The sequence below is a fragment of the Temnothorax nylanderi genome, unplaced genomic scaffold (assembly GCF_030848795.1).
Source record: "Temnothorax nylanderi isolate EJ_2023f unplaced genomic scaffold, tnyl_v1.0 TNYL_tig0174_pilon, whole genome shotgun sequence".
Lineage (NCBI taxonomy): Eukaryota > Metazoa > Arthropoda > Insecta > Hymenoptera > Formicidae > Temnothorax > Temnothorax nylanderi.
Window position 1 is genome coordinate 1 of NW_027249236.1, and position 26814 is coordinate 26814.

General features: G+C 37.3%; 3 protein-coding genes and 1 long non-coding RNA gene across 14 annotated transcripts in view; 2 read left to right on the forward strand and 2 right to left on the reverse strand.

Moving 5' to 3' along the window:
• The first annotated feature begins 6 nt into the window (after window positions 1-6).
• LOC139778139 (cytochrome P450 4c3-like) lies at window positions 7-7180 on the forward strand. Its single transcript, XM_071715958.1, has 7 exons — window positions 7-167; window positions 327-509; window positions 3715-3784; window positions 3926-4052; window positions 4760-4996; window positions 5206-5368; window positions 5608-7180. Exons 3-7 carry the CDS (start codon window positions 3723-3725, stop codon window positions 5943-5945), a joined length of 927 nt encoding a protein of 308 aa, XP_071572059.1. The 5' UTR covers window positions 7-167; window positions 327-509; window positions 3715-3722; the 3' UTR covers window positions 5946-7180.
• A 1689-nt stretch (window positions 7181-8869) lies between these two features.
• LOC139778149 (uncharacterized) lies at window positions 8870-11852 on the reverse strand. The gene is made up of 3 exons (XR_011719495.1): window positions 11691-11852; window positions 9791-9860; window positions 8870-9654 (listed from the first exon to the last, which is right to left on the reverse strand). It is a non-coding gene; the product is annotated as an uncharacterized lncRNA (long non-coding RNA).
• Efr (ER GDP-fucose transporter) lies at window positions 11852-14791 on the forward strand. The gene is made up of 5 exons (XM_071715978.1): window positions 11852-12132; window positions 12432-12648; window positions 12731-13045; window positions 13121-13272; window positions 13406-14791. The coding sequence occupies exons 1-5, from the start codon at window positions 12056-12058 to the stop codon at window positions 13653-13655; spliced, it is 1011 nt and encodes a 336-aa protein (XP_071572079.1). The 5' UTR covers window positions 11852-12055; the 3' UTR covers window positions 13656-14791.
• Ampdeam (AMP deaminase) overlaps window positions 14016-26814 on the reverse strand; it is a 31377-nt gene continuing 18578 nt past the window's right edge. For 5 of the 11 annotated variants that reach the window (XM_071715966.1, XM_071715968.1, XM_071715970.1 and 2 more), the window contains exons 4-14: window positions 19917-20070; window positions 18669-18855; window positions 18165-18254; window positions 17602-17951; window positions 17133-17330; window positions 16748-17043; window positions 16543-16669; window positions 16288-16451; window positions 15914-16208; window positions 15662-15772; window positions 14016-15479 (exon numbers count right to left, since the gene is read on the reverse strand). In XM_071715966.1, coding sequence (XP_071572067.1) covers window positions 15294-15479; window positions 15662-15772; window positions 15914-16208; window positions 16288-16451; window positions 16543-16669; window positions 16748-17043; window positions 17133-17330; window positions 17602-17951; window positions 18165-18254; window positions 18669-18855; window positions 19917-20070 — 2158 coding nt within the window. In that variant the 3' untranslated portion in view covers window positions 14016-15293. Of the gene's footprint in view, window positions 15480-15661; window positions 15773-15913; window positions 16209-16287; window positions 16452-16542; window positions 16670-16747; window positions 17044-17132; window positions 17331-17601; window positions 17952-18164; window positions 18255-18668; window positions 18856-19916; window positions 20071-21622; window positions 22127-23218; window positions 24049-26814 lie in introns of those variants that run through there. The other 6 variants (XM_071715973.1, XM_071715972.1, XM_071715974.1 and 3 more) reach the window with 6 other exon arrangements.

Consider the following 26814-nt stretch of genomic DNA (forward strand, 5'->3'; position numbering starts at 1 on the left):
ATTTAACATTTCTTTTTTTTGTACGAGAATAATTTTTGTCTTATCTTTTGCGCATTATAATGAAACTGCCAATTCTTATTCTTAATTTTGAATACCAGTGCAAAATATCGTTTGAAATACATGTCAACGCCAACGTTCCTTGAATTTTTACGAGTTTTCTAATAATGGTGAGTCCAATTTTCGGACCATTTAAAGAAAAGAGCCCCAATTTGAACGCGAATTTCTTTTATAATATATAAACTATTAATTCTTCGGTCTCGTTGACGCGGACACAGCAATATACTTATAACTGTCGCAATAAAAATTATGTTTGGTATCTTTTTCAGGTGAGAAATGGCACTTCCGCAGGAAGTTGCTGACGCCGTGCTTCCACAGTAGCCTCCTTGAAGTTTACTTGAAAACCGTGAAGGAAGAGACGAGCGTTTTAATTTCCTGCCTCGAGAAGGAAGTGGGCAAGTGGTTCGATGTTGTTCCTTACGCGAAACGCGCCGCTCTCGACATTATATGCGGTGAGTTCAAGAAATGCAATAGTATTCAACGTAAACAATCCCACGGAAGAAACACCACAGTATATACCGAGAGACGAGCTTTGTCAAGTATAGTTTAGGAATGATTCTAATAATAATTTATCACTCTAGTTCGGTGATTTTATTAAAATAATTTTAGAACTGTCCCCAATTAACACGAACACATCAATCGACTCATTGCAAATGAGCTATTATTTTTTAATAAATCTCATTGCTTTCGGAATCAGTAGAACTTTATTAATATGTTCCGTTAAGTTATAGATACATATGTTAAAAGAAACTGTATGCCCGTGTATTGACTTTTGACGTTGAACAGGGCATGTCAAAAAATTCTGTCAAAAGTACATGTCACGTTAGAGCATTAATTTGCCTTGAAATTTCGATAATTCGATCATTGGTTAATGAACGCCTTTCGTTGTTCTTGACGACTTACAACGTCGCGATCCGCGTGATTCGTAAGCAACATTAAATCGGGGTCTCTTTTCCCAGTCCAGTCCGACAATAACGACGCTTCTGTCCGAGTTCGTATCGCTAAGACGACGTGGCGACGACTGTCGTTTTCTCATTTCTTTCGGCAATCTCAATTTATCTTTCCGTTTGAATCTTCTTCGTGTACGTGTCAAGTCACGGCCGACGTCCGAAGTCAAGCTGAAGCGAGTTGCGTCATTAACAATTATTAATCCGCAATTTTTCGAAGGTCGAAAGGGGATCTCTGCGAGATTCCAAAGGGACATATTGATCCTCCTTCAAACGGTCGATAGGAATGGGGATTTTTCTTATTCGGCACGAATTCATATCGCGTGATTGATGCTTGAAAAACAGTGATACATCCGAGAACAAAATACGCGAGATAAATAGTAACGCTAATAAAGGGGATTGATACAAAGATGCGCTAAATAATTGCCGCAGAGCGGCCTTCGACTGCTCTGATTAAAATACTGAAATACTTCTGTGCATCAAGAAATATCTGTACGCTTCTTCTTGCTATCAATAGCAATGATACTTCGCATTTATAAATCGTGGTATGGTAAGAAAAAAACGTTGTTATCAACATCAGAAACTTGATTACTGTAAAGATCCTTGAAATAACTTCTTCGCGTTTAATTTATCTTCCTCCGGCGAATAAAGTATTATCGCCTTGACACGAGAATGATCTATTTGCTTCGATTCCATTTGCTTGGACAAACCACGAATTCTCAGATTGCACGATCGATGTATCTGCGTCTTACGTCTCGGTAACGTGTAACGCCGATTCTTCGGCGGCTGCGATAACTCAATTATCCGCTGCGTAGCTGCGGCATTTGCAACGAGTACCACACGATAATGCACGATTGACATTTTGTTATCCAGATTTATATATGATCGGATATTTATATATTGGTGGATTATATATACTTCAATTAGCAATCGCTTGTATTCCGCGCGAAATTCATACAAATGATTTATTTTCAATTTCATTATGTTTTCTACGAAGATTTATAGAGTAGAGATTGCGATGCTGATAGTTTAAGTTTAAAAGATCGCTAAACACGTTTCAGGCGAATAAATTACTAACCGATCGCTTTAAGCGCGCTAGGTGAGACGAAACTAATGGGTTTCGGTGCTGAATCGTGAATCACTTTTGGACACGCAAGATCGATTATGCGAGACGTCGATTTTGGGACTTTACTTTTCAGAGCCTTTTGAGAAACTTGAGCCTCTATTACGCGAGATCGAGGTTGAGCCAGTTGAGTTGTCCGCTCTGTTATCTCGTAAAGCAACGCGGATATCTTTACCTATATGAATTTAACGATTTTATAATACATATTTAGCGATTAATCAATCAATTAAACTTTGCGATATGTGGATCATTAAAATGAAAATTACTTCCTATGCGTTACATTTCATGCTCAAACAGTTATCTTCGATATTAATTATAAAATAAATGTATAAAAAATTAGATAGAAGATGAGTATATTTAATATACAAAGAGAATATGAATACTTTTTTGTATCTTAAGATAAAGATTTAAGAATTTTTTAAACATTTGTCCATAGTCTAAAAATACGCGCCGGGAACGAAAATAACTACTCTCAAAAATATATCAATTAAAATATTATGAATCTGCAAAATAACTATGTTAGCGCGTTTCTTTAGGGCAAGATTCAATTGAGAAGAGTCCCGTGGTTTAATACGAGAATTATACGACCGTTATGATATCAAATAGATTTTAAACTAAATCGTCATTTATGGTCCGCGCTGGATCTTGGTAGCATAATTATTATATATATCTTTTTGTGTCCCATACTTTAGTTAAATCTGGCGGATTGTTAGATTTGTAACTTCTTCGCGGAGTAGATAGTCGTAAGATCGACGACATAGAAATAACCTTCTTCTGCTTGGACTTTGAGATAGAAGTTTTGAAAATTGGCGAACTTTCGCCATCACCCGCACCGTCAACGCGCGACCTCGAATCCTCGTTAAAAGCATTCTCACAATCGGTACTTTTCTCGCTGGTTTGCCCTGTCTTGATCAGCAAATCCTTATCGAGCAGATCAAGCCTAGGTTTTGCGAGATCATCCGAGCCCCGATTAAACGTAATTAAATCTGCCATTTATTTACTGTTATAAGACGCGATACTCGCGAAAATAAACATTTGTCATGTGTACACTTTTACGCGTTGACAATTTTTCTTTAATTCTGTTAAGCTTTTGGCTGATCTGACTTATTTAATACCCAGAATTTTGAATTAGTTGAAGGAAAAGGGATGCATGCACGATCGATTATCGCTCGCCGATCGTCTACTGGTCACAAATGAGCGTTGTTAAAATAAATGCATTGCGAAATAAACGCACGTTTTACACACGTGTTATCTACATTACACCAGCCATTATGTGGATAACAACAATTATCCCATAATGACACACCGTTAACCGTCGTTAATTTTTAGCGCAATATAGTGCACATTATTGTTTCAATTTAGTATTATTAAATGTTATTATACGCTTATGTATAATTATTTATCCATACATGTTAATTATTAAATAGTTGAATTGCAAAATTTAAATTTATCAATTGTGTTACATATCGCGGTATATATTAAAATATTGCATCATAGATTACAAAATTTCTTTGTCTAAACTTAATTTCAATAATTTAATTAATAATGATTTAATTAATTAATTTAATTTTGCTGATTTTATTGTAGATACTGCAATGGGCTATAAACTTAACGCACAAAAGAACTGCAATGATGAATACGTTAAAGCTGTGGACAGGTAAATTCGCGATTCTTCCGAAATTTCTTTTATTTTTGACGTTTTTAACAATTTTATATAATATATAATACCATATACATATATATACATATATACGTTAAACTTTATTTAAAAAAAAAAATATTTGTTTCCACTTTCCAGAGTCGCATCCATTGTACAGATGCGATTCACAAACGTGTGGATATCATCGGATTCCATTTTTAAACGGACCACAGCAGGCAAAGAGCACGACCACTCGATACGAGTAATACAGAAGTTAGTCGACAAGGTAATTCTTTCTCGAGCGTGTTCGTGATACTCTCGGTGGGTTTGCCATTACCGCCGAGAGGTGACGATCGTATAAAAACCGACCGGTCTTCGGTCGGATTTGAACTCGGGTCTCAGGCTCGCTAGACCAGCGCCCTTGTCTCTGCGCCACGATCGCCACGAGGCGAAATAATACTTATCCCAAGTTAAATGAGTCCGGACAGATAAAGCCTTCTGGTTATCTTCAATAGTTACTCCAGTCTCGTCAGAGATCATTGCTTATCGCAGAGTGATGTCCTTGCCAAAATAATAAACGGAGATTAACGCAATCGCAGTCGTTTGCAATCTCATTGCTATTTTGTGTATGAATCAAAATCAATCACTGATTCGAAATTTCGATTTCAATCAATTTATTTCAAATTCAAATTTAGACAGCACATTCGTGTATGAAAAAAAAAGAGAAATATCTTTTTTCTTTCTTTAGCGCGATTGCTCTACGCGGCGGTCTTATCATGTGTTATATAAAGAAAACGTCACTTTTTATATCTCTGACTTTCTTCTACAGTAAATTCAGTCTTAGACTTTTTCGAGCATACGTTCTAAATCGGAAAATTGTATAAGAGTACGGAAAGATAAGAAAGCTGACTCACAATACTTCTCCGCTCTCGACATCCCATTTGCGAATCTGTAAAGTACGAAGAATATCTAGAAAACATGTATAATCTGCAGGTAATCGTCGAAAGAAAGGCTGAATGGAATTTCAAATGTGATAATAACTACAACGCTGCGACGAAGAAGAGACGAGCTCTCCTGGATTTGCTGTTGGAAATATCGCATAACGGTAACGTCCTTTCAGACGAGGACATTCGCGAAGAAGTGAATACCTTTATGTACGCTGGACACGACACAATGGCCACCAGCATATCTTGGACACTTTACGTGCTGGGACGACATCCCGAATATCAAGTACGTCCTTTCATATCGCACCGTTTTCGCTATATCTTTCGATATATTTTTGACACACTTGAAAAAGATTTTTGTATCTCATGCGCATTAGATGTATTTCTTAAATTGTAAAATCAATTTCAAGTGTTGAAAAGCTAATTGAATGTTATTTCTTCTTTTTATACTTTTAATATTAATTTAACATCAACGTCTCCTTGTTTTTTCTTCAGGAAAAAATTGTGGACGAATACAACGACGTGCTGGACAATGACGAGATTACCTTGGAAAATATACAAAAATTAACGTGGTTGGATGCCTGTATCAAGGAACAGTGGAGATTGTATCCGGTGGTTCCGCTTATAGCGAGGCAAATTTATAAACCAATTGAAATAAGTAAATATCTCTCATTATTTTCAATTTCTGAAATGTTATATCAGTGCGTTACACTATTACAATCGATATAATATATTTAAATATATCATATAGATCAATCAATATTAGTAGAGCGCTGTTTTAATATAACTGTCGGATGACAGACATTAAAATGCAATAAATAACTATTGCTATCGTACAGTCAACAATCGCATAACGCACGGAAAATTTCAATTTATATGAGATTTCTTCATTTTTAGTCGGCAATCAAATCCCATCAGGCTCGACAGTTCTTATCAACTCCTATTTGCTGCATCGCGACGCCCGTCACTTCCCGGAGCCAGACATTTATCGTCCGGAACGATTCTTATCCGACGGCCTCAAGTTACCCCCTTACGCCTTCATCCCATTCAGCGCCGGCTCGCGCAATTGCATTGGCTGGAAGTTCGCCACGCTAGTTATTAAAGTAGCCGTCTTGAACGTGCTGAAAGCCTTCCGCGTGGAGGCTTTCGATAGGGAGGACCAGTTGCGCCTTATATCCGAATTAGTGTTGGTCAACGCAAATGGACTTCGTCTCAAAATCACCCCGCGCGCATGATAGAGCGCGATCTTTTCCCACACCACTGATTACTTCTACTTATTTTCTTTCGAAGGTTACAGATCGGCATCAAGATGAATTCAGAAATTCTTTTTTACAACCCTCAAAACTGAGCATCTGAAATATAATAGAAGAATTTGAAGATAATTAAAATCTTTAATAATATGTTGGCGAGAATCGTTAGCTCGCTAGACTTTTAATTTGTTTACAAGCCCAAGATCTGACAGGTATATTTGACCTCGAATCGACGTGACGAATAACGTTAGAACAAAAATGTAAAGGAGACGGTCGTTGGCAAGCAACGTGACAAGACGGCCGAGTAATTGCGAGCGGTCGGTGCAGAAGAAAAATTTATGAAATCATTAATGACGTACTTGATATTCGGGATGTCGTCCCAGCACGTAAAGTGTCCAGGATATGCTGGTGGCCATCGTGTCGTGTCCAGCGTACATAAAAGTATTCACTTCTTCGCGAATGTCCTCGTCTGAAAGGACGTTGCCGTTATGCGATATCTCCAACAGCAAATCCAGGAGAGCTCGTCTCTTCTTCGTCGCATCGTTGTAGTTATTACCTTAATTGTGAGCGGTCGGTGCAGAAGAAAAATTTATTAAATCATTAATGATTTAATAAATTTTTTTTCTGCACCGACCGCTCGCAATTATTTACTCGGCCGTCTTGTCACGTTGCTTGCCAACGACCGTCTCCTTTACATTTTTGTTCTAACGTTATTCGTCACGTCGATGAGGTATATATATTGTTAAGTAAAATTGTGGCGCGAGTTTTCTTCTACCATCAATTTTCTTCTACTATCAATTTCGTACAAAATATAATGTAAAAGAGTAATGTAGGGCCTATACTTCTCTTAAGGAACTTAATTTAAGGAATGCACAAAAAGTCAAATTGAAAAAAATTAGTGTGTTGATATATGTAGTTGTAGAATCTAAATAAGGAGGGGAGACGGCTGGTCTAGTGGGTATGCACACTTGGTGCATTTTCATAACTCTTCATTCAGTCATTTGTTATCCCCCATACAACACGATCAAGAAACATAATCATTGTATATAATTGTTTCTTATTTTTTTCCTTATTTAGATTCTACAACTACATATATCAACACACTAATTTTTTTCAATATTGTTCTTTTGCTATAATGGCAATTGTAATAACCGTTTTTTAAATAAAATTATTAATAAATTTATCAATAAAATTATTTCTTATATATATTGCAAATGAAATATGAGTTTCTGAAATGGATTACCATTTACCTCACCCTCCTTTACTCATTTAAGCCGGCGCCAAATTATACACATATTCGCCATTCGCGCGCTACGTGATTCGCGATTCGTGTGTAGTTCGCGACTAGCGTGGAGAGAAAATTCGTTAAATTCGCATCCGTAACTTTTTATTCGCGCTGATTCGCCAGCGCAACAGTTTTTCAATGAAATCAAAGAACGCGAATCACACGAATCAAATACATTCGTGTTAACTTGTACAAATCGCGAACAATGTGAAAGGTCTACTACTGGTGAATAATGAATTTTCGACAAATTATTACGAAGCGCGAATCATGAATCACGCGTATCGCGAATAGCGCATAGTCTGGCACCAGCTTTATAAAACCGAGGTATACATGGGATGAAAATCGAGATCTAATCCGAAATCCGCTGACAACAAATGGATCTCTCTCACCACTGGCGCAGTTAACTATAAATTTTTTAGAGAACTTTGGAAATTAAAAAGGTTTTCAGGTTACACATTGTGTATATATAAACATTATTTTAATTTACTCGAAATTATCATATATTTACGTATGTATTGAGGGAAACGCGCCCCCCCCCCCCCCCCCCCGCCCGTGCACGCACAGCCAGTTCTATATTCCACTCCGAAGATTTTTTTCTCTAATTCTGCATAAATTTTGACAGCTCGTATTTAAACAGGGTTAGAAGTAAATTGAACAATGTCCTTTTTAATAATCAAATAAAGCAGTTTGAAATAATTGACGAGTTGTCTAGCCGATATGAGAAAACAGAACTATAATAATTATTAGTTGATTCTACTTGAAAATATCTTCGTAATGTATCTAAAGAACCGTCAATATATTATATGAAATTTTTATATGAAATAAAAATAGTATTCCATATAAAAATCAATTTTCTCACATAAAAGTCCAATAAAAACAGAGCATTGCGTATTTTTTATTTGTTGTATATTAAACGAGAAAGGGAAACAGAGAAATTAAAACTGTGTCTATGTATTTAATGGTCTTCTTTTTAATGCTGAAGCTCCAACGAAACATTATTAAGGATGCAAATGTATATGCATAGTATGCTAAAATATTTGAGTTAAAGATAAAGACTGAAGAATATTAAAGCACTATTTTGCATATTTACCGACAACTGTCGATTCGATTAGATAACGTTTGTCGTTTGAACTATAAATTAAAAGTTGCTAACTTTTTTTGTCAAGAAGATCATATTAAAATCTTTGTAATGATTAAGGGGGCAGAGAAATTTTATTATTTTATTATTTTTTAAAATTATATAAAAATCAAATCTCTTCATTTTAATAGATATTATTTTATATATTATAAAAGTCTGATGCAACAGCGACCGAATCGCAGAACCAAAGGCACAACAATATAATGTATATAATGTTGAAATTTCACGAGGGTTCGTTTACAGTGCATAGAGAGAAGAGAGGGATTCCTACTATAAATCGATCAACGCTTTTCTATATGATAGTTGTAGATATTATTCTTCTTGAATGGAATTATATGTCAGAAACGAGAAGTTATATACTACAATGACATATAATATTTTTTATACGTCAAAGTTACTATGCTCGATAATACAAATTATAAATAATAACATTAACATCTTTGGTACATGTTTATCTTACAATTAGACCACCCTTTTATTTTTAATTTTAACAAAAAAATATACTTATTTGATACCAGTTTTCGTTATAATACATACACTGAGAAAAAAATATTTAGATAAAAAAATATTTATTTAGGTGGCTGCCAATAGCTTATTTACTTAATGTATAATACACATATTTATTTAGAATTAGATATTTTTATTTAAATTAAGTAATTTTTATTAAAGAAAGAAAAAAGATATTTCTCTTTTTTTTTCATACACGAATGTGCTGTCCAAATTTGAAATTGAAATAAATTGATTCAAATCGAAATTTATAATCAATGATTGATTTTGATTCATACACAAAATAGCAATGAGATTGCAAACGACTGCGATTGCGTTAATCTCCGTTTATTATTTTGGCAAGGACATCACTCTGCGATAAGCAATGATCTCTGACGAGACTGGAGTAACTGTTGAAGATAACCAGAAGGCTTTATCTGTCCGGACTCATTTAACTTGGGATAACTATTATTTCGTTTCGTGGCGATCGTGGCGCAGAGATAAGTGCGCTGGTCTAGCGAGCCTGAGACCCGAGTTCAAATCCGACCGAAGACCGGTCGGTTTTTATACGATCGTCACCTCTCGGCGGTAATGGCAACCCACCGAGAGTATCTTGCGCCACGCTTGATCACACTCGATTGAGCATTACCTTGTCGACAATGTCGACTAACTTCTGTATGACACAAATCAAGTGGTCGTGTTCTTTGCCTGGTGTGGTCAGTCGGAAAATCAAATCCGATGATATCCACACGTTTGTGAATCGCATCCGTACAATGGATGCGACTCTGGAAAGTGAAAACAAATATTTTTTTTTTAAATAAAGTTCGACGTATATATGTATATGTATATGGTATTATATATTACATAAAATTGTCAAAAACGTCAAAAATAAAAGCAATTTCGGAAGAATCGCGAATTTACCTGTTCACAGCTTTAACGTATTCATCATTGCAGTTCTTTTATGCGTTAAGTTTATAGCCCATTGCAGTATCTACAATAAAATCAGCAAAATTAAATTAATTAATTAAATCATTATTAATTAAATTATTGAAATTAAGTTTAGACGAAGAAATTTTGTAATCTATGATGCAATATTTTAATATATACCGCGATATGTAACACGATTGATAAATTTAAATTTTGCAATTCAACTATTTAATAATTAACATGTATGGATAAATAATTATACATAAGCGTATGTATAATAATTTAATAATACTAAATTAAAACAATAATGTGCACTATATTGCGCTAAAAATTAACGACGGTTAACTGTGTATCATTATGGGATAATTGTTGTTATCCACATAATGGCTGGTGTAATGTAGATAACACGTGTGTAAAATTACGTGCGTTTATTTCGCAATGCATTTATTTTCTCATTTGTGACCATGCAGTAGAGTAGACGATCGGCGAGCGATAATCGATCGTGCATCCCTTTTCCTTCAACTAATTCAAAATTCTGAGTTTTAAATAAGTCAGATTTTTTTTTATCTAAATATTTTTTTCTCAGTGTACACAAAAGTGGAATCGAGTAAGTGTATTATTTTATCAAAATTTAAAACGGGAAGCCTAAACATTTATCACACATCTATGTGGGGTCGTTGGATGCACAGAGATTAGGTTTCTTCGCAGTGGAGGTAGACTCCGTGTAAAAATAAAAAAAGTTTGCTTTTTTGCGGTGTACGTGCGTAGCTGCAGGTACGTGGACGTAGGTGTACGTGCGTAGCTGCAGGTACGCATGGACGCAGGTGTTACGTCCAAACCTCGGAATTTTTATGGGTTTCCCGGGATTTCTATGGGATTCCTGGAATTTTTATGGGTTGTATGGGAAACGGTGGAAAGGCAACAAGGAGTGGGGTATGGAAGGACGTTGCAGACACCTGTCTCGCAGCCACACGTGTTAGGTGTATGGTACGAGTCGAACGCACTTTTCAAAGGCTTCGGTTACGAGTTAACGTCGCTATGACACTCTGTGACCGTGAGCGGTGCGATTGTCGGTTCTATGTTAAGTCAAAGAACTTAATTCCTATTTACAGAGGGGGAAGGGGCTAATGAGATGACAGTCCCAATAACAAGAGAATATTTGGAACTGTATATATAATAAGCAGCTTCAAAAGAAACTGGGTAAAATTTTGTCGTGGAATGTGTCAGTGGTTCTCGATTCTAATCCAGCAAACACCAAGTAACACTTACATATATTAGTTATAATTCCCTACTCAACAATGTAAATGCAGTACGTGCGTGAGTGCAGGCGTACTTGGCGTGTGCGTGGATGCTGGCGTGATTACTGCCGTATGTGGTTACTGCCACAGATATATATATATATATATATATATATATATATATATTGCTTGGCAACCTCTATAAATCTATGCGAGCTTGCGACCGAGTGCTATCTGTGCTATCGAGATTATCGAGAAAGTGTGCTCACACTGCTCACTCGTGACACGGCTGACTAGTGTGGTGGCCGGGTTGCCATTCGATAGGGGGTGCGCGCCCCGCGCACGGCCACAATTTATGTATATATACAATACAATACTTTTTATATTATATTACACATATATTTATATATTATATGTATAAAATATGATTAATCTACATCTAGGATTATTTGTTAGTTAATAATTAAAAATTCAAGAATGCGAGAGGGCAAGAAAATAATTTCTCGTTGCTACAATCTTACTTACAATCCAACATGACCGCACCGAAGAAACGGAAGTTTCAAAGAAATGCGTTATCGTTTCCGAATAAAAATCTTATAAATACTTTTCAAATGAAAAAAAAACATCGAATGACCGGCAGTCCGGGATCTAAATACCTGGGACGCGACGCGCACGCTCCGAGCGCGCCGAAAATTGACGCGTGTTAACGCAGCTTGACCTTGACGCGTCAGATGGAATTTTACGACGTCCGATATTTATGTATGTGTGTGTGTGTGTGCACGTGGTATATATATGCGCGCGTAGTTTAATACATAATACATCGCGTTGACGCGTTATTGCATCGCTGATAACTCGCGGAACACGGCCGCCGGCGCCGGGCATGGCCGGGCACTGGGCAGTGCGCCGATGGATCGCGTGACGCGCGTTGGAGAACCGACACGCAAGGGTTTGTAGGTTAGACAGCGAGGCTCCGAGATTGATCGACGCGGGAGGAAGAAAGAGGAGAAGGATTTAAAGCACGATGCGGGCGGCCATCGCGGTGTGCTGCGTCTTCCTCGGCTGCTGCACCAACGTCGTGTTTCTGGAACTGCTGGTCAAGTGGGTATCGATGACTGGGCCAACCTGCTGCGTTACATAACAACGCGCGCTGCACGCTGTCCATTACTTAAAGAATTTTTAGGACACGTTTTATCGCTTCTTTTATTCGTACCTTAACGTCCGTACTTTCGTGCGGCTTACTTAAAGATAAAGCATTTGTCCGCCGCTCGTGATACTTTATTTTAAAAAAACGTCACTGCTGACTGCTGCAATGAGCGTTGTTATGATAAGATAATTGCTGCGAAATGAAAATAAGAAATGGATAAGATTTTCGTTCTCCATCGCTCCCGGTTTTTCAGGGATGATCCTGGCAGTGGAAATCTCATCACGTTCTCGCAGTTTCTCTTCATAGCAGTCGAGGGATTCCTGTTTACGTCCAAATGTGGCACTGTCAAACCAAACGTAGGCATAAAGGATTACTTTATTTTAGTCACAATGTTTTTTATTGCCAACGTATGCAATAATTATGCGTTTGACTTTAATATTCCTATGCCACTGCACATGATATTTAGAGCTGTGAGTAGCCCATAGATTCATTTCTGATAGAAGATAAATCGCAGGCTTTGCTGCAGGTATACAGTACGTTTTATTGTTTCAGGGTTCTCTAATAGCCAACATGATTATGGGTATTATTATTTTAAACAAGAAGTACATGTTTAGCAAATATTTATCAGTATTTATGATCACTGTGGGAATAGCGCTCTGCACAATCGTTAGCGGCAAGGAGATCAAGTCCTTGCAGCAGAAAAATGTGGTGCAAGTAGCTACGACGCCGTGGGACGACTTCTTCTGGTGGATCTTGGGCATATCTCTACTCACGATCGCCTTATTCGTTTCCGCCAGGATGGGTATTTATCAGGAGGTACTGCACAGCCGGTACGGTAAAAACGCGCGAGAAGCTTTGTATTATACAGTAAGTCTTTCCTCATTTCTTCTCGTTAAATGTCAATGTCATAATTCAACGATATAATTGAGAAATTCTTTACAGCATCTGTTACCGTTACCATTCTTCCTAACGCTAGCGCCTAATATTTATGATCACTGGAACTTTGTGCTCGCATCTGAGCCACTGAGGTTGCCTGTGATCGGTGTACATATCCCATCGTTAATCGCATATTTAATTGGAAACGTTCTGACGCAGTATCCTTTTCTAAATATAGCTATGTCATAATACTTTTGTACGAACACGCGCGCGCGCGCACACATAATATCAGGACATCTGTACGTATGTACTATCGCACCTCCGAAGTATTCTCCTTAACTGTACTTTCAGATATATGTGCATCAGCTCTGTATTCGTATTAACTACGGAGTGCAACTCCCTTACGGTTACTCTGGTAATAACATTGCGAAAGTTCCTGTCGTTGTTATTCTCTATAATCTATTTCAAAAACCCGTTTACCATATATCATTGGACTGGTACGTTACTAGTCTTCATAGGTACAGTTATTTTTACGGAAGTGATACCAAAGATTACGCAAAGCTTACAACAGACGAAACCTAAGACGAAAAAAACGGAATAGGTGCATTAACTTTAAAAATAAGGTAGGCAAATAATTATCTTTTATTTCTATCGATTATGTAACTATGAATTGTTTAAGGCATTTTATAGTGATTGTGTTATTTCGATACGTACGGAAGCATAAGAGAGATTCTCGGATAGTTATGACGTGAAAATGATGCCCGTCCATTGTTTTGTATAATATATGCTTTTGTAAAATAATAGCAAATGCGTTTTCGAAATCTTTCTACCTCAATTATATTTTCATAATTCAATTAATAAAAAGGATTGTATTCTCTCTTTCGATCACTAAGTACCTGATGGATCAGATTTGTTAAACGCAAATAAATTAGGCTATTAGTTCGATCAATGACTTCGCAAATTCGGTTTTAACGATGCAAGTATATTTCCGTTGTATAGTACATATTTTTTTACAATAAATATATATCTTTCTATCTAGCAACAATTTAATTTAAATTCGATATCAGGGCACAGTGTTCGAGTGTTATAGATGATCATATATCGCTTAATTTAAATCCCTTAGGCTCGTTGTTCGGAAAGTTCTCTCGGAAAATGGTAGACGCAAAAAACGGTAAAGAGCCACGACGTTAAAATAATGAGAAACGAACGTTTATATCGCCGCGTTATACCTTGGCACGCATGTATAGCTCGTAAAATATCGTAATTACATCTAATTAAACTAATTTCCTATTTACATTATCTATTTGTGGAAAGAAGGATGTACAATGGCACGAGTTAACTATCCGCATACGAGCCAGCTATTTGAATGCTCGTCGAAACAAACGTCACTCGATTACGATATAAATGTACAAAAATGTAAGAAAATAAAGCTAAAATCCAAGAAAGGGGTACGCCGCTGTCGCCGTGCACAGCCGAGATATGAAAAACTGATTTATTTTACCACGAGTTTAACGTTAAGACAAATGAACATAATATTCGGCTCTAATCTAGTTCATATTACAATACGTATACTAATGTGTATTATAAACGTTGCAACGATAGAAGAAATATCTTCTTACAACTACTATTAAATTGGTCAACGTATATGTATAATTTCTGATTTGTTCTTGCGATTAAAGTCTTAAAAAAAAGATACAAGACAATGAACGTACATAAAATATACATACATAAAATTCACACACACTTTGTCTCACTAACAAATAGATTTTTATACTAAATTATGAAATCTCAATTTAGAAACTAATTCCATAATTTAGTACAAAATTGTAATGACCTAACGAAATCGCACCTGGCCCTTTATTTATCTATAATCACTCCGTCACGTCATGCGATACAGATCTCAAGCACATGTGGAAAAAAAAAGTCTGATATAAAATACATATTTAATATCATTTTTGATATTGTACTTCATCTAAAACATTTGATCAATGTTGTTCAAGTTTTATCCTCGAATTATATTCTTGATGTGTCAAGGGGAAAAGATTGATAATTATGTAAAAAAGAAAAAAATAATTTGCTTGTGAATTCGTAATGTTGAAAAAAACATTCTGTAAAGTTCTAAAAGATCAGGAATCACAAGAATAAATCGAATATGTATAATCATAATTTGTCGATCTTTGAGTTTAATCGCATCATTTCACGTTAATCAACCCATCGATTTTGAGAATCAAATAATTGGTTATGAAAATGTTGTGTAAAAAAGAAGTGACTCGGGTTTCTCCACGACCTTAAAGATATTGGACAGTTCGTCAACCAAGGTTTCATATCGGTAGGCCACTCGTATGTCTGGTACGTTGGTTCGAGTGATATCGTTACCAGCGACTCCTTCCTTCGTATAGTTAGGTCCTAACCAGTACTGCTTACTCTGCAAAATAAAAAACAATTAAATCACATGACATTCCGTCACGTCCATGCATCAAGCAAGTGTACGGAATCGAGAGATGCGTTATCACTATAAGAAGCCAAACTCGTAGAACGCTCGAAGAAGCGTTAATCCGATCTCTTAGTTGCTCTTTATGTACACGGAAGACTGATATAATTACTCACCTTATGCGGAAAGCCACTCATAAGAACGGAATTGCGTGCTAGCTCACACATGTCACACGAACTGAGTTTCCACACTTGCGCAGCAATACTATATTCTTCCATCAGGGGTTCCTATAATTAATACATTATATCATATCAATATATGAACCATGAAATAATATATAGCAATAATAATTTTTATATATTAGCGAGTTTTACAAATTACAAAAAAGATCATTGTATTGTCTACAGTATATAGTATTTCTTATTTACCTTGGTAAAATGAAACTGAAGAGGATCGTCCGTGGACAAGCTTATACATAGCCCTCTAGCAAGGTATTCTGGAAGTGGATTACGGTGATAGTTCAGGAAAAGCGAGTTGTTACTGAGCGGCGACATCGCGATGCCGATTTGCGCAAGGTAATACAAATATTGGAGCACGGGAACTTTTCTGAGCAGTAGGCCATGTGAAATATTCTCCGCCATCATGTAGCCACACACAAGATGTTGAATGGGTCCTGCCTCGCCGCAGTGAGGTCTCAGGACAAATGTATTGAAACCTTGTTCCCTATAAAAGATTTCACGTCTCGGATGTAATGAGATAATTACTCAAAATAGAATTTTGGAAAACTTGATAATCAACGTACGCTCTAAATTGATTGAGGACCGTCATATTTGCATAAGTGTAGTATTGGTAATATCCGTATGGCGGATTCTCTATGTCGTCCCATTCAGCGGGTGGACAAACGTCTTTATCGAAGAGAGGATTTTCAGGCTTACTTTCATCGTCCACGGAATCGAAACCTATTACCTGTGACAATAATATAGCGAATGCATTTAGAAAAGTACAATAACAATAACATAAATGAATTAGAAGAATAATATAAAATAGAAAAACATACGTATTGGAGAAATTTATGCAGCTCCGGATGAGAATTGGGATCGTTGGTCACTTCGAAGAGCGGCAGGAAGATGTTGTTAATAATCTCTTGGAAGTTCGTCATGAGTTTGTTCAGCTTAAAGATATCGCTATATACAACGTAAAATGCGAGCAATGAGAAATCCGTCAAACCTAAGTGCCGCGCGTATATCATATAACAGACTTACTATAATCTAGGAATCTGTATGAGCCAGCGTACGTTGTCCGAATAGACGTCACTCTGAATCGCCCACTTAGCTAGTTTATCCCATTCTTCTGGATTCTTGCCATAAATCGAAAGACGCAGCTCCGCGTTCTGATATTTGGACTCCTCGAGGTCGCTTGCGACCTCTTTGATTATACGCGCAAAATATGTACCGTTCAGATAGTTATCGGTCTTGAGAAAAACTTCGCGCAAGCGGCTTTCACCGATAGGATTGTACTTCGCGTTGAACTTGTCGAATCTGTGAAACGTGTTTCTGTCCTGCGAAAAGAAGGGAAAATAACGTGTAAATATTTTTTGGAGGACTTCCTCGATATCTTAATGTAAACATCATTCGGAAGAATACTTACTGCATGCACGTCCAACATGTCGACGCTCAGATCGTAAGTCGTCAGATTCATGGATTGAAAAACTTCGCGGAGTGTCATGGTCTCACCGGTTTTGGAACAAGTGACCACTTCATCGGCGTGATTCTTCAACGTTTTCTTGATGAATCTAAGCAGGTGCTTTTGATTCATGCATGAAGCCGCATGTATGTGAGTATCGACCTGTGGTGAATTCAATCATATAATAGCGCAACTCAATCACACGCGTCGTTGATGTATAAGCAGGAAGAAAATTTGAAATAATATTATACATCAATTATATCATCAACACTATACATTGTTAATTTGAAATAACACTACAAAAGAAATCTAAAACCTTCTTTAATTTCCTGCTTTGAAATTGCATTATCCTGTTTCTAACTTTACAATAAATATTGATCTTACAAATTACGGTCCCAATACACTTGCAAACTTGAATTGTTTGCGTACAGACCTTCCTGATGTTATAGAAGTCCCGGTGCGGCACGGCCTTCTGACTCGCCAGCTCTCTGAGCTCATTCAGCAGCACATGTAACTGATACTTGGAGGAGAGATAACTCAATCTTCGGTAACAGAAGGATTTCAAGGGCCCGTCGGCGATCATGGCGCACAGAAGGTTCATGTCCTGGACGAAGGCCGCCAGGTCCGGATACGAATACGGGACCGGCTTGCCATTAGCCAGGTCCTCCTCATTGGCGAACAGGTTGAACACGCCGTTGACCGGTACGATCTTGTAATTCTTTGTCGGTGGAAATTCGCATTCCCACGGATCGCCCCGGGAAGCAGGTGCATGTACCGGGTGATCTGTTGATAATTGATTAAGGCGCGCGATTAGCGAGGCATCATTTAGCGCGCCAACCGTCTATTGCCGCAGCGCTGTTTAATTTATTAATTCAGAAATAATAACTATATCGCATATGGTAAAAAGACTCTATGATGGTTAAGCAGCAGCTAGTGACTCAAAACAGCGTGCAACAGGAAATTCGAGGTAAGGATATTAATAGGTATTAGGAAGACCTGTCCGAGAGACGTCTTTGATCAGCGCGTCGATGTCCGCGTCGGATTGAGTGCCCCCGATTTCTTTCACAATATCCAGCAGCTCTTTTCCTTAGAAAATATGTAATAAAACTGGCATCGTATACTCTTCATTAACTCATACGCTAAGAATGTATAGTGCTTGGCACACTAAACTAAAGCTGTGCTTTGTATGAAGCTCCGCACGAGGAGTCGCGTGATTATATACGCATCGCTGCGCCCGACGAAAAAAGAAATTTAAAAAAAATTACACAACACACGAACGGTAGTTTGACGTCGTTATTGCCATCGGCGCTTGAAGCGTTAAAACGTTAATGTTAATTGCACTGGAATTTTTCTAAAGATTACAATCACATGTTTTCTTGGTAGACAACGGCACGAGAAAGGGACGTCGGGAGATACGTGTGGTAAAGGTATGGAACATCGGATTGGATTTTCAACATACAACTTTGAGACACGAGCTGTTTCTCAATCAACGATAGCTACCTTCGATGGCCTTGCGATCATCGTGGTGAACTTCGTCGTCTGTGGTGAGTGGTCTTTTATCGATACTGCGCAAGAACCTAGAAGGAATAGTGGGGAAGCTCTGCTTGGAGTTGTTCATGTATTTCTCGCGCATCGCCAACGCTTGCACCAGCATCTTGGAGGCCCTTTGAAGATCTTCCAGAGGTACCTATGTATAATTTTTATAGATAAAGCACGGTAATATATAAAATTAATCGGAGCAACGAAGTAATTTTTCAAATTACTTCGTTCAAGTTAGTCGTTTGCGCCGCTCACTTTTCATATCGAAAAGTGCCGACGAGCGTCGCAACAAACTTGATAATGCACTCGTGCAGCTTCTACTGCCATTTTCAGAACTTGATTAGACTTGATTAGACTTTATAATCAAAATGTTTTCATTCAACTTATTAAAAATAAATAAAAAAACTGCATAAATAAATTTTATTTTTATGACACTTATCATGACACCTTCCGACATGGAACAGAAGAAGTATGAATGTGCTGCTTGGCATTTTTCGCACAGATTTTATTTTTTATTTTATTTTAAATATTTAATAATATTTTAATAATTTTCCTGTTGATTATAAAACATTCATTATCTATTTTATGACATAAAAATCTTTATAATAAGGTAACATCAAATATGTACATCTAATTTAATTTAAACTTTAATAAAATATTTCTGCTTAAACTAATTTTGATATATTTCATATTAAAATTATTATAGCGATAATAAAACTAGATTAAAGGCATTGCTTATAGTTTAATGTGGATGTAAATGACATAAAGGGAGAAGGGGCAAAGCCAAGTGCGACCAAGGTTTCTCGTGTAAATCCGCAGTTTCAAGGTTTCCATTTCACACAAAATCTCCAGAGACATATCCGTGCATAATAGCATCCGCGAAACCATAAAGCTTGAAGTTACATCTCGACTAGATCGATCTTGTGTCGATTATTTGATATCTTACAATTATTATTTCTCGATACATATCTTATAGATAATCCATTTTTTCGTATCTTTATCATTTCTAAATTTAATCACTTAATTTTTATTTAATCATGGCACATTCGGCAAATTGTAGCCATAAAGATACCCGTTAAATGATGCAATAATTTCCAAAGTATCGCGTCATTCAGTAAATTATAACAAATACAGTTATCGTTCGAAAAAAATTGTCATGAGAAGCGTTAAAAATCAAATATAAATTAGCTAAAACAGTTTGAGACTCACTCCGGAAGTGTCCTCGCCGGATATGGAGACCCGTTGAAAATGAGGTACGAAATCATTTTCTTCGATCTTGAAACTATGATCGATGTCATCAGGAACTCCTGGATGGAGCGACGGCTCGTAATGACTGCGACGTTCCTCAAGATCTTTTGCAGCTCTATTAAATACAAAAAGAAACCGTTGACTCTACGAAGAGTTTATTTTTTCTTACATAAAATAAAATTTTGTAGTGAAGTATACCTTTATACAAAATAACTCGCAATTATTCTGTGAAATATTAAAAGGAAATTTTTTTCATTTAAATCCGTGACAAAGATTTTTTATTAAAATAATTTAATTGTAACTTTTTAATTCTCAATATCAAGCATCTTAGTAATTACAACTGATATTTTTTTAGTTTTAATAATATTATTATATTTATTAATTAAATATATGACAAAGATTTTTATTAAAATAATTTACAACTTTTTAATTCTCAATATCAAATATCTTACTAATTAAAACTGATATTTTTTATATTTTATTAATATTATTATATTTATTAATTAAATCTGTGACAAAAATTTTTATTAAAATATAATTTATTGTAACTTTTTAATTCTCAATATCAAAAAACTTAGTCATTAAAACTGATATTTTCTAAATTATATTAATATAAAATCCATTCAAAAATTAAACAAATAAAATGCAATATCTATTTACAACTCTGAAACTTCAACATTCTACCTCATTTTCGTTTCACTTCAGATTGGAGCAAGGAATTTTCTTTCATATCGTTATGTATCAACTGTTGCCCTGTGCAGAACAAGTATCTAAAATTATCTTATACAAACGTCGATAGGAGAGAATTTATAGCGCGGAGTTAATTCACGGGTCGCAACAGAGGCAAATAAAATACACTTTCGTGATCGAGAGTCTTCAATCACGAGAGAGTAGGGTTAAATTCGACGAAGTCGTGATAGATCTTCATGGACTTTTGACCCGAGGGTTATCAATGAATATCGAGGCGATATTCTCTTTTTTTTATATATACATGTGAGCAAATTAAAAGCTCCGTAAGATAACCACTCTTTAATTAATGCACCACGCATGAAATGTTCCATTAATGCCTGTCCATATATATCCCGGTTTATTTCCTCGTGTCCATAATTTCATAATATTATCAAGACGAGACTTGTATATTGAAAATAATATCTCTGACGAGAAATATTAAAATGACTCGCAAAACAGCATAAAATAATTGTTTTCAGGATAATTTTAAATATCCTTTAAGTCGAATATAAAAATGTCAAATTAAAAAATTAATATAATAATTATATAATATATTAGTTAAATGTTACTAATATTGTATTACTATATTAGTAATGAAAAATAATATATATATTTTATCGTAGTTAATTATATCTTTAAATAATAATATCATCAAATTGAATAATCTCATGATTTATACCTCTAATTACGGTATTTAGATTCATCAGCACTAAATTGAATAACACATTTGCCCCAGATATGATTATATGCACTTAAGCACTTAATAATAATTTATGACGCATGGATTGGAGAAATAAGAGCGATAGATCAAATCGATAATCAGCAGAGTTAGCAACAAAATTGTAAAATACATTCGGTCTTCATACACGAGAATTTAAGAAACAAAGCGTGGCTCGCCATCCGCTGATCCGCTCTCATAATATCAAAGCACGAATTACCTCAGGAGAATCCTATTATCCCTCGTCCATCGTTTTGACTCGTTTGCGCAGGCGAACATGTTACGCGATCGATACCACGTGTTGGAGATCGATCGCTCTTACGCGCGGAATAGATCGCGGTGCGGAAGCGCGAGTTGAGTAATGCGACGCGCAAATTCGTGCTGCGCTTTTCTCCACGCTCATTTGCCACAACACCTCCCTCCTTTTCACAGACGCGATACATGGGATTCCATCGCTGAGGTTCGTTTCGACCTAACGGCGCCGGCGTCTCTCGATCACAATCGTCGGTTAACCGTATCACCCGAACTTCGGTAACCCGGTGGGAAGTCTCCGTGATCTTTCATGATTAGTCGGCCGGAACAGCCGATAAGTTCTCTTTATAGAAGCTGACGGGGCGCAGCGGGAGCCGCGTGGTCCTTTCCCGGTTTCTTCCACGATCTCATGCATATATTCCGCCACCCTGCTGTGTTCTGTCAAATGAACGTAATCGTTCCGGCTTCATTGCTGAGCGCATTCGATAATTTTAAAAATCTCCATTTCGCACACAGGGAAATTACATGCGACTCGCAAAAAAATATTCCGCGCTGAATCGGAATACGCGCGGAGAGTCACAGAAGCGGAAAATATCGAGTTAAAATGAATTGTAGGGAAAAACGGAAAATAACATGGAATTTATTCGATGCGCAGGTAAAATTAATTCATACGTGCAGGAGAAACAGATAGGAGGATGAATATTATTTCTATTGTATAAATATATAATCTCTCAATCGTTACTGCTATTTTGTTCGTGACTCCGTCAGTGTTTTTATACTTTATATCCTCTCTCATTTAGTTGACAAATAATTGCGGGATGTGGCGAAAGAGTAACAAAACTCCTCGGTGTAATAGCAGAGTGCGCTATACGTTGCTGCGGTAAACGCGTTTCATCACACCTTTGTATATGTGCTTGCCTCCCCACGCGATAAATCTCGCTAAACGCCGCAACTACAAAAAGTTTATAGAAAGAAAATGCCAAAATAGCAAACGCTATCAATTCATGTACGAGACACATTCGAATAAATATCTTCAAAGTTTCGAGGTATCTATTCACAGAAAGAATTCATGAAAATAATTATGTAGAACACTCAAACTGATTGCTAAAATGTCGAAATTTTTTACAGCATTATCATCATACTTCAGCGACCTATTATAATTATTTTGATGGCGCAACAAAATTATTTTCAGATCTGTATCTAGCTAAAATTTTTAGATACTTGAGCAAAATCGTTCTTTCCGTGCTCATGTCGAAGATTCTTTAAATTTCATTTCCGAATCCTCTTTTTTATTCCTTGCTAATCTTTGATCACCCAACGTCTATAGGCCTCAGGGAGATTTAAATTCGTATCGCGGAAATTATAAGGGCAACATGCAAGCAAGCGAGACTCGATGGGGAACGCAGGATTAATAAACCTCACGGATTAGAGAGAGAGTCGCGAATTTGAATCGAATTCTCGGAGGATCCTCGAACCGCGCATCGCACATTTCTACGTCAGCGATACTGTTGACACGGTGTTTAATCGCAAACACGAGAAGCGTCCCACTCTTCAATTGACTCACTCGCCAACATCGGACGATCTCGTACTCGTCCACAAAGGATTAGCGTCGCTGCAGTCCGATTAGGATATCGCGCTTAAACGCGAGACTCTTAGAAAGCTCGCTCACATCTCAGCTCTCACACGCTATACCAATTACGTCATTACGTGGATCGAACGTGCGTTGGTGCCGTGTTGCAACATATAACAGACGCTTTCGAGCTCCGGTAATGTAATTGCATCGCACGGCGAAGGGGATCGATAAATCAAAATCTCCGATTTCCACAAATCGAGGTAGAGACCGATTTAACACGTAATCCAAATAGAGTTCATTATACGTATACCGGGAGGATCAGATATTTTCTTTTTAATAAATCTTTTTTAATAAATCAACGATTGTTCAATGCAGTTAAGCATATTATGCAGAAACATATTATCGAATTCGTTATAAAGGATATTTTCTACATTCGAAAAATAATAGTTAAATTATTTCTGCATGCCACATGACGTTAATTCTTCACGGGGGAGGGGGGGGGGCCGCAGCTACGAATATTATTAGAGCCACTACACGCCGCGATCGCGAATCCGATGTAGTTTCGTCAGTAGATCCCGGTGATTTGCGATAATCTCTATATAATCATATCGGCGGTTTAGCGTGAGGTCCATTTTCCCCGGATCGCATTATACCGGTTTCGACGCGGAGCACGGCGCGCGGCACACACGCAGCCCTCGTGTGCGAACGATACCTAAACGATACCTCCTCCGCGCGCATGCAACTCTTTCGACCGTGCCGGAAGTCGCGTACGCCGCCGAGCGTACGTCCGTTATCAACGACGGTCGCACGAGAACTGAGCGGGTGGACCGAGGAGGACGGCCGATCGCGCGGGCAACCCTTTCGACCCACCCCCGCGCCCGCGGCCAGAGCGAGGTTCCTCCCGTGTTTTACCGCGCTCTCCGATCGCATATAAAAAAAAAACGGCCGATGCATGGTTTCCGCTTACCATGTGTAAATATAGGGAAGTAACGCGACGTGGTTTACACATGGTGTCCCTTGTGCATGCTAAATGCGTCATTGAAATTATTAGCGCGACACGCGCGGCGTATTTATCGCTCGCTTAATTGAACGCTTAGGCCTCCCCCAATAGTTTATCCGTTGCGTCGTTATTTTTCCCCGAGTATCGCCAATGATATCGCAGTCGCAAGTTATATCAAAATGCTTTTATCGGTAATATCGGTACTCAAGATACGCTTCAATATCGTTCAAGTACCTTGAGTACTTCTAATTAGGGGCAACAAACAGAAATATGGACGGGGAGGAAGCTACCTTGAATAAACTTGTTGGCGTTTGTTTCACGACGACGAGACCAGCTGCGCGATCGATTTTTGAGACGGAGGTCGTTATACGGGGTGTTTCGTAACAAGAATCGCGTTCGACGATTCTGACGCGTCTCTCCCGGTGAGCTTCTCGTTTATTATCAGTTATTTATCAGTTCTTCTCGCAGCTCGCGAATCGACCCTTTCTTATGCCAAACCCTTCGCTCGCCTGGGACAGTTCTATTTTTAAATAAGTATTAACGATTATGACACACATTTCGAATTGAATTATCAGGTTACATTAAGCGTCTCGAGGCCAAACAGGCACATGTCCCGCGTTGAATTATTGATCGCGGCTTTATTGGCTGGAGAGACAAGAATTCCGTTCACGACGACGACGACGACGATCTTATCGGTGATCAACGGCTGTCCCAAGGTAATCCGTGATTTTCGTGCAATCGGTAAACAAAGATTGCGTAGTCGATCTAAATAACGCAAGAATGTGCCTCCTCTTGTCCCGATATATACTTACGCAAATATAAATACATTTGCAGTTATATGCGCGACATGTTTACGGATAATTCGTGTGCGCTCGCCAAATGCTACCCATCCTTTATATTTTTGCTACGATTTTATTAATCGTAGTAAAAATTGATAATTCAACGAGTCGAGAGAGAGAGACGTAATAACATTGATTAAAAATAACATAAATAATGAACTGCATAGTTATCCTTATTCATAAATTGATAACTAAATCTCTGGTCCATAATTGAATCTCGCCAATAATGCCATTTAATTAATTGAAGTAAATTAAATTCTGAAATTACCATTAAATATTTCAAACTAAATTATACACTACAATCAAATCATTATACATATATAAATATGCGTGTGAATTTAAAATTCTCTACATACAATTAAAATCCTGTTTATAATATAAACTGGCCGGGGGTTATTATTGGAAACGTAACTTTTCTCGAAAAATGTAGAAAAAAAGAGACGCAGTAATTCTGAAAGGGCATTTTGAGCTAAATTAAATTATTCAAATATACCGTTAATGTATTTCAAACTTAATTATACACCTCAATCAAATCATACACATAAATATGCGTGATGTGAGTTTAAAATTCTCCATATACAGTCGACACCTGTTTATAATATAAACTGGCCGGGCGTTATTATTGGAAACGTAACTTTTCTCGAAAACGTGGGAAAAGGGACGCAGTAATTCTAAAAGAGCGCAGAGCGCTGTTCCATCGAGTAGCAATGCAACATTTCTCGCGCAAAATTCCTCCTCGGCCTTTCCAGTCGAGACGTGGGCGGCGTGACCTACCAGTCTCTATTCGTTTATATCCTTCGCTCGGATCTACATAATACATCACGGTGAAATATCTAACGACGATATAATTCCGAACTGGTTCGCGCAGCGCAAACCCGACGAACATTGCCGAGTCGGCGTTCCACCGGTTTACATAAAACATCGCGCGTAAAACGTTTTCTCATTGTTACGCCATGGCCGCAGGAAGTGGAACAGCTATTCCCTAAGCATCGCGTTCGATTGTCAATATTGTGAATACAACACAGACACAGAGTCTGTGATATAATCGTATTAAGTACCTTTAATTATAACACATTTATGAATAAAGTAGATGTAATCGAGATATTCCTCGAGTAACCTATCTCAGATTTTCTGACCGACAAATTCCTTTCTTCTCCTTTACCTCCACTAGATGTAAATTTAAGTTATAGCTTGGGCAAGAATTAGTGAAGCAAATTCAATATTCCTTCAACAGAGAAGCAAGCTAATTCGGGATATTCTCGTCAGGCGAGTTTAAAAACCGCATTTCGCAATTAATACGATGGTCCCGTGATAATACCGTGCAAAGAATAAGCGCTCTTCTATTTGTTCCTTAATTTTCGTAAAAGCCTTCGAACGGTTTATGATACCCATTACCCGAGATACCCTGATACGCGATTGCAACACTTACAAGGGAACGGTCGGAAGTGTCCCTCACTGATTTTGATGAGTTTTGGATGTTGTAGAGTTTCAAAAAATATTAGACTCATATTTCTTTAGCTGCTTATCTCAAGGGGGTAAAACACCCCTTTGAAAAAACAAAAGATGAATGGTTTGAAGAGTACTATTCAACTTTTGTTAAAACAATTTTTTTCTAACTTTTATAGTTTCGGAAATATTCGGCCCGAAAGAGAAAAACCGATTTTTTTTCAAAGGAATGTTTTACCCCCTAAACGTTAAGATAAGCAGCTAAAAAAATATAGGTCTAATATTTTTTGATGCTCTACAAC

Excerpts from the sequence above, each read along its gene's own strand:
- LOC139778139 (XM_071715958.1), top strand. The coding sequence starts at position 3,723 with ATGGGCTATAAACTTAACGCACAAAAGAACTGCAATGATGAATACGTT. Across the intron at positions 4,997-5,205 it reads GACGACATCCCGAATATCAA|GAAAAAATTGTGGACGAATA; the intron begins GTACGTCCTTTC and ends TTTTTTCTTCAG. Across the intron at positions 5,369-5,607 it reads TTATAAACCAATTGAAATAA|TCGGCAATCAAATCCCATCA; the intron begins GTAAATATCTCT and ends CTTCATTTTTAG.
- Efr (XM_071715978.1), top strand. The coding sequence starts at position 12,056 with ATGCGGGCGGCCATCGCGGTGTGCTGCGTCTTCCTCGGCTGCTGCACC. Across the intron at positions 12,133-12,431 it reads TTTCTGGAACTGCTGGTCAA|GGATGATCCTGGCAGTGGAA; the intron begins GTGGGTATCGAT and ends CCGGTTTTTCAG. Across the intron at positions 12,649-12,730 it reads TGCACATGATATTTAGAGCT|GGTTCTCTAATAGCCAACAT; the intron begins GTGAGTAGCCCA and ends TTATTGTTTCAG.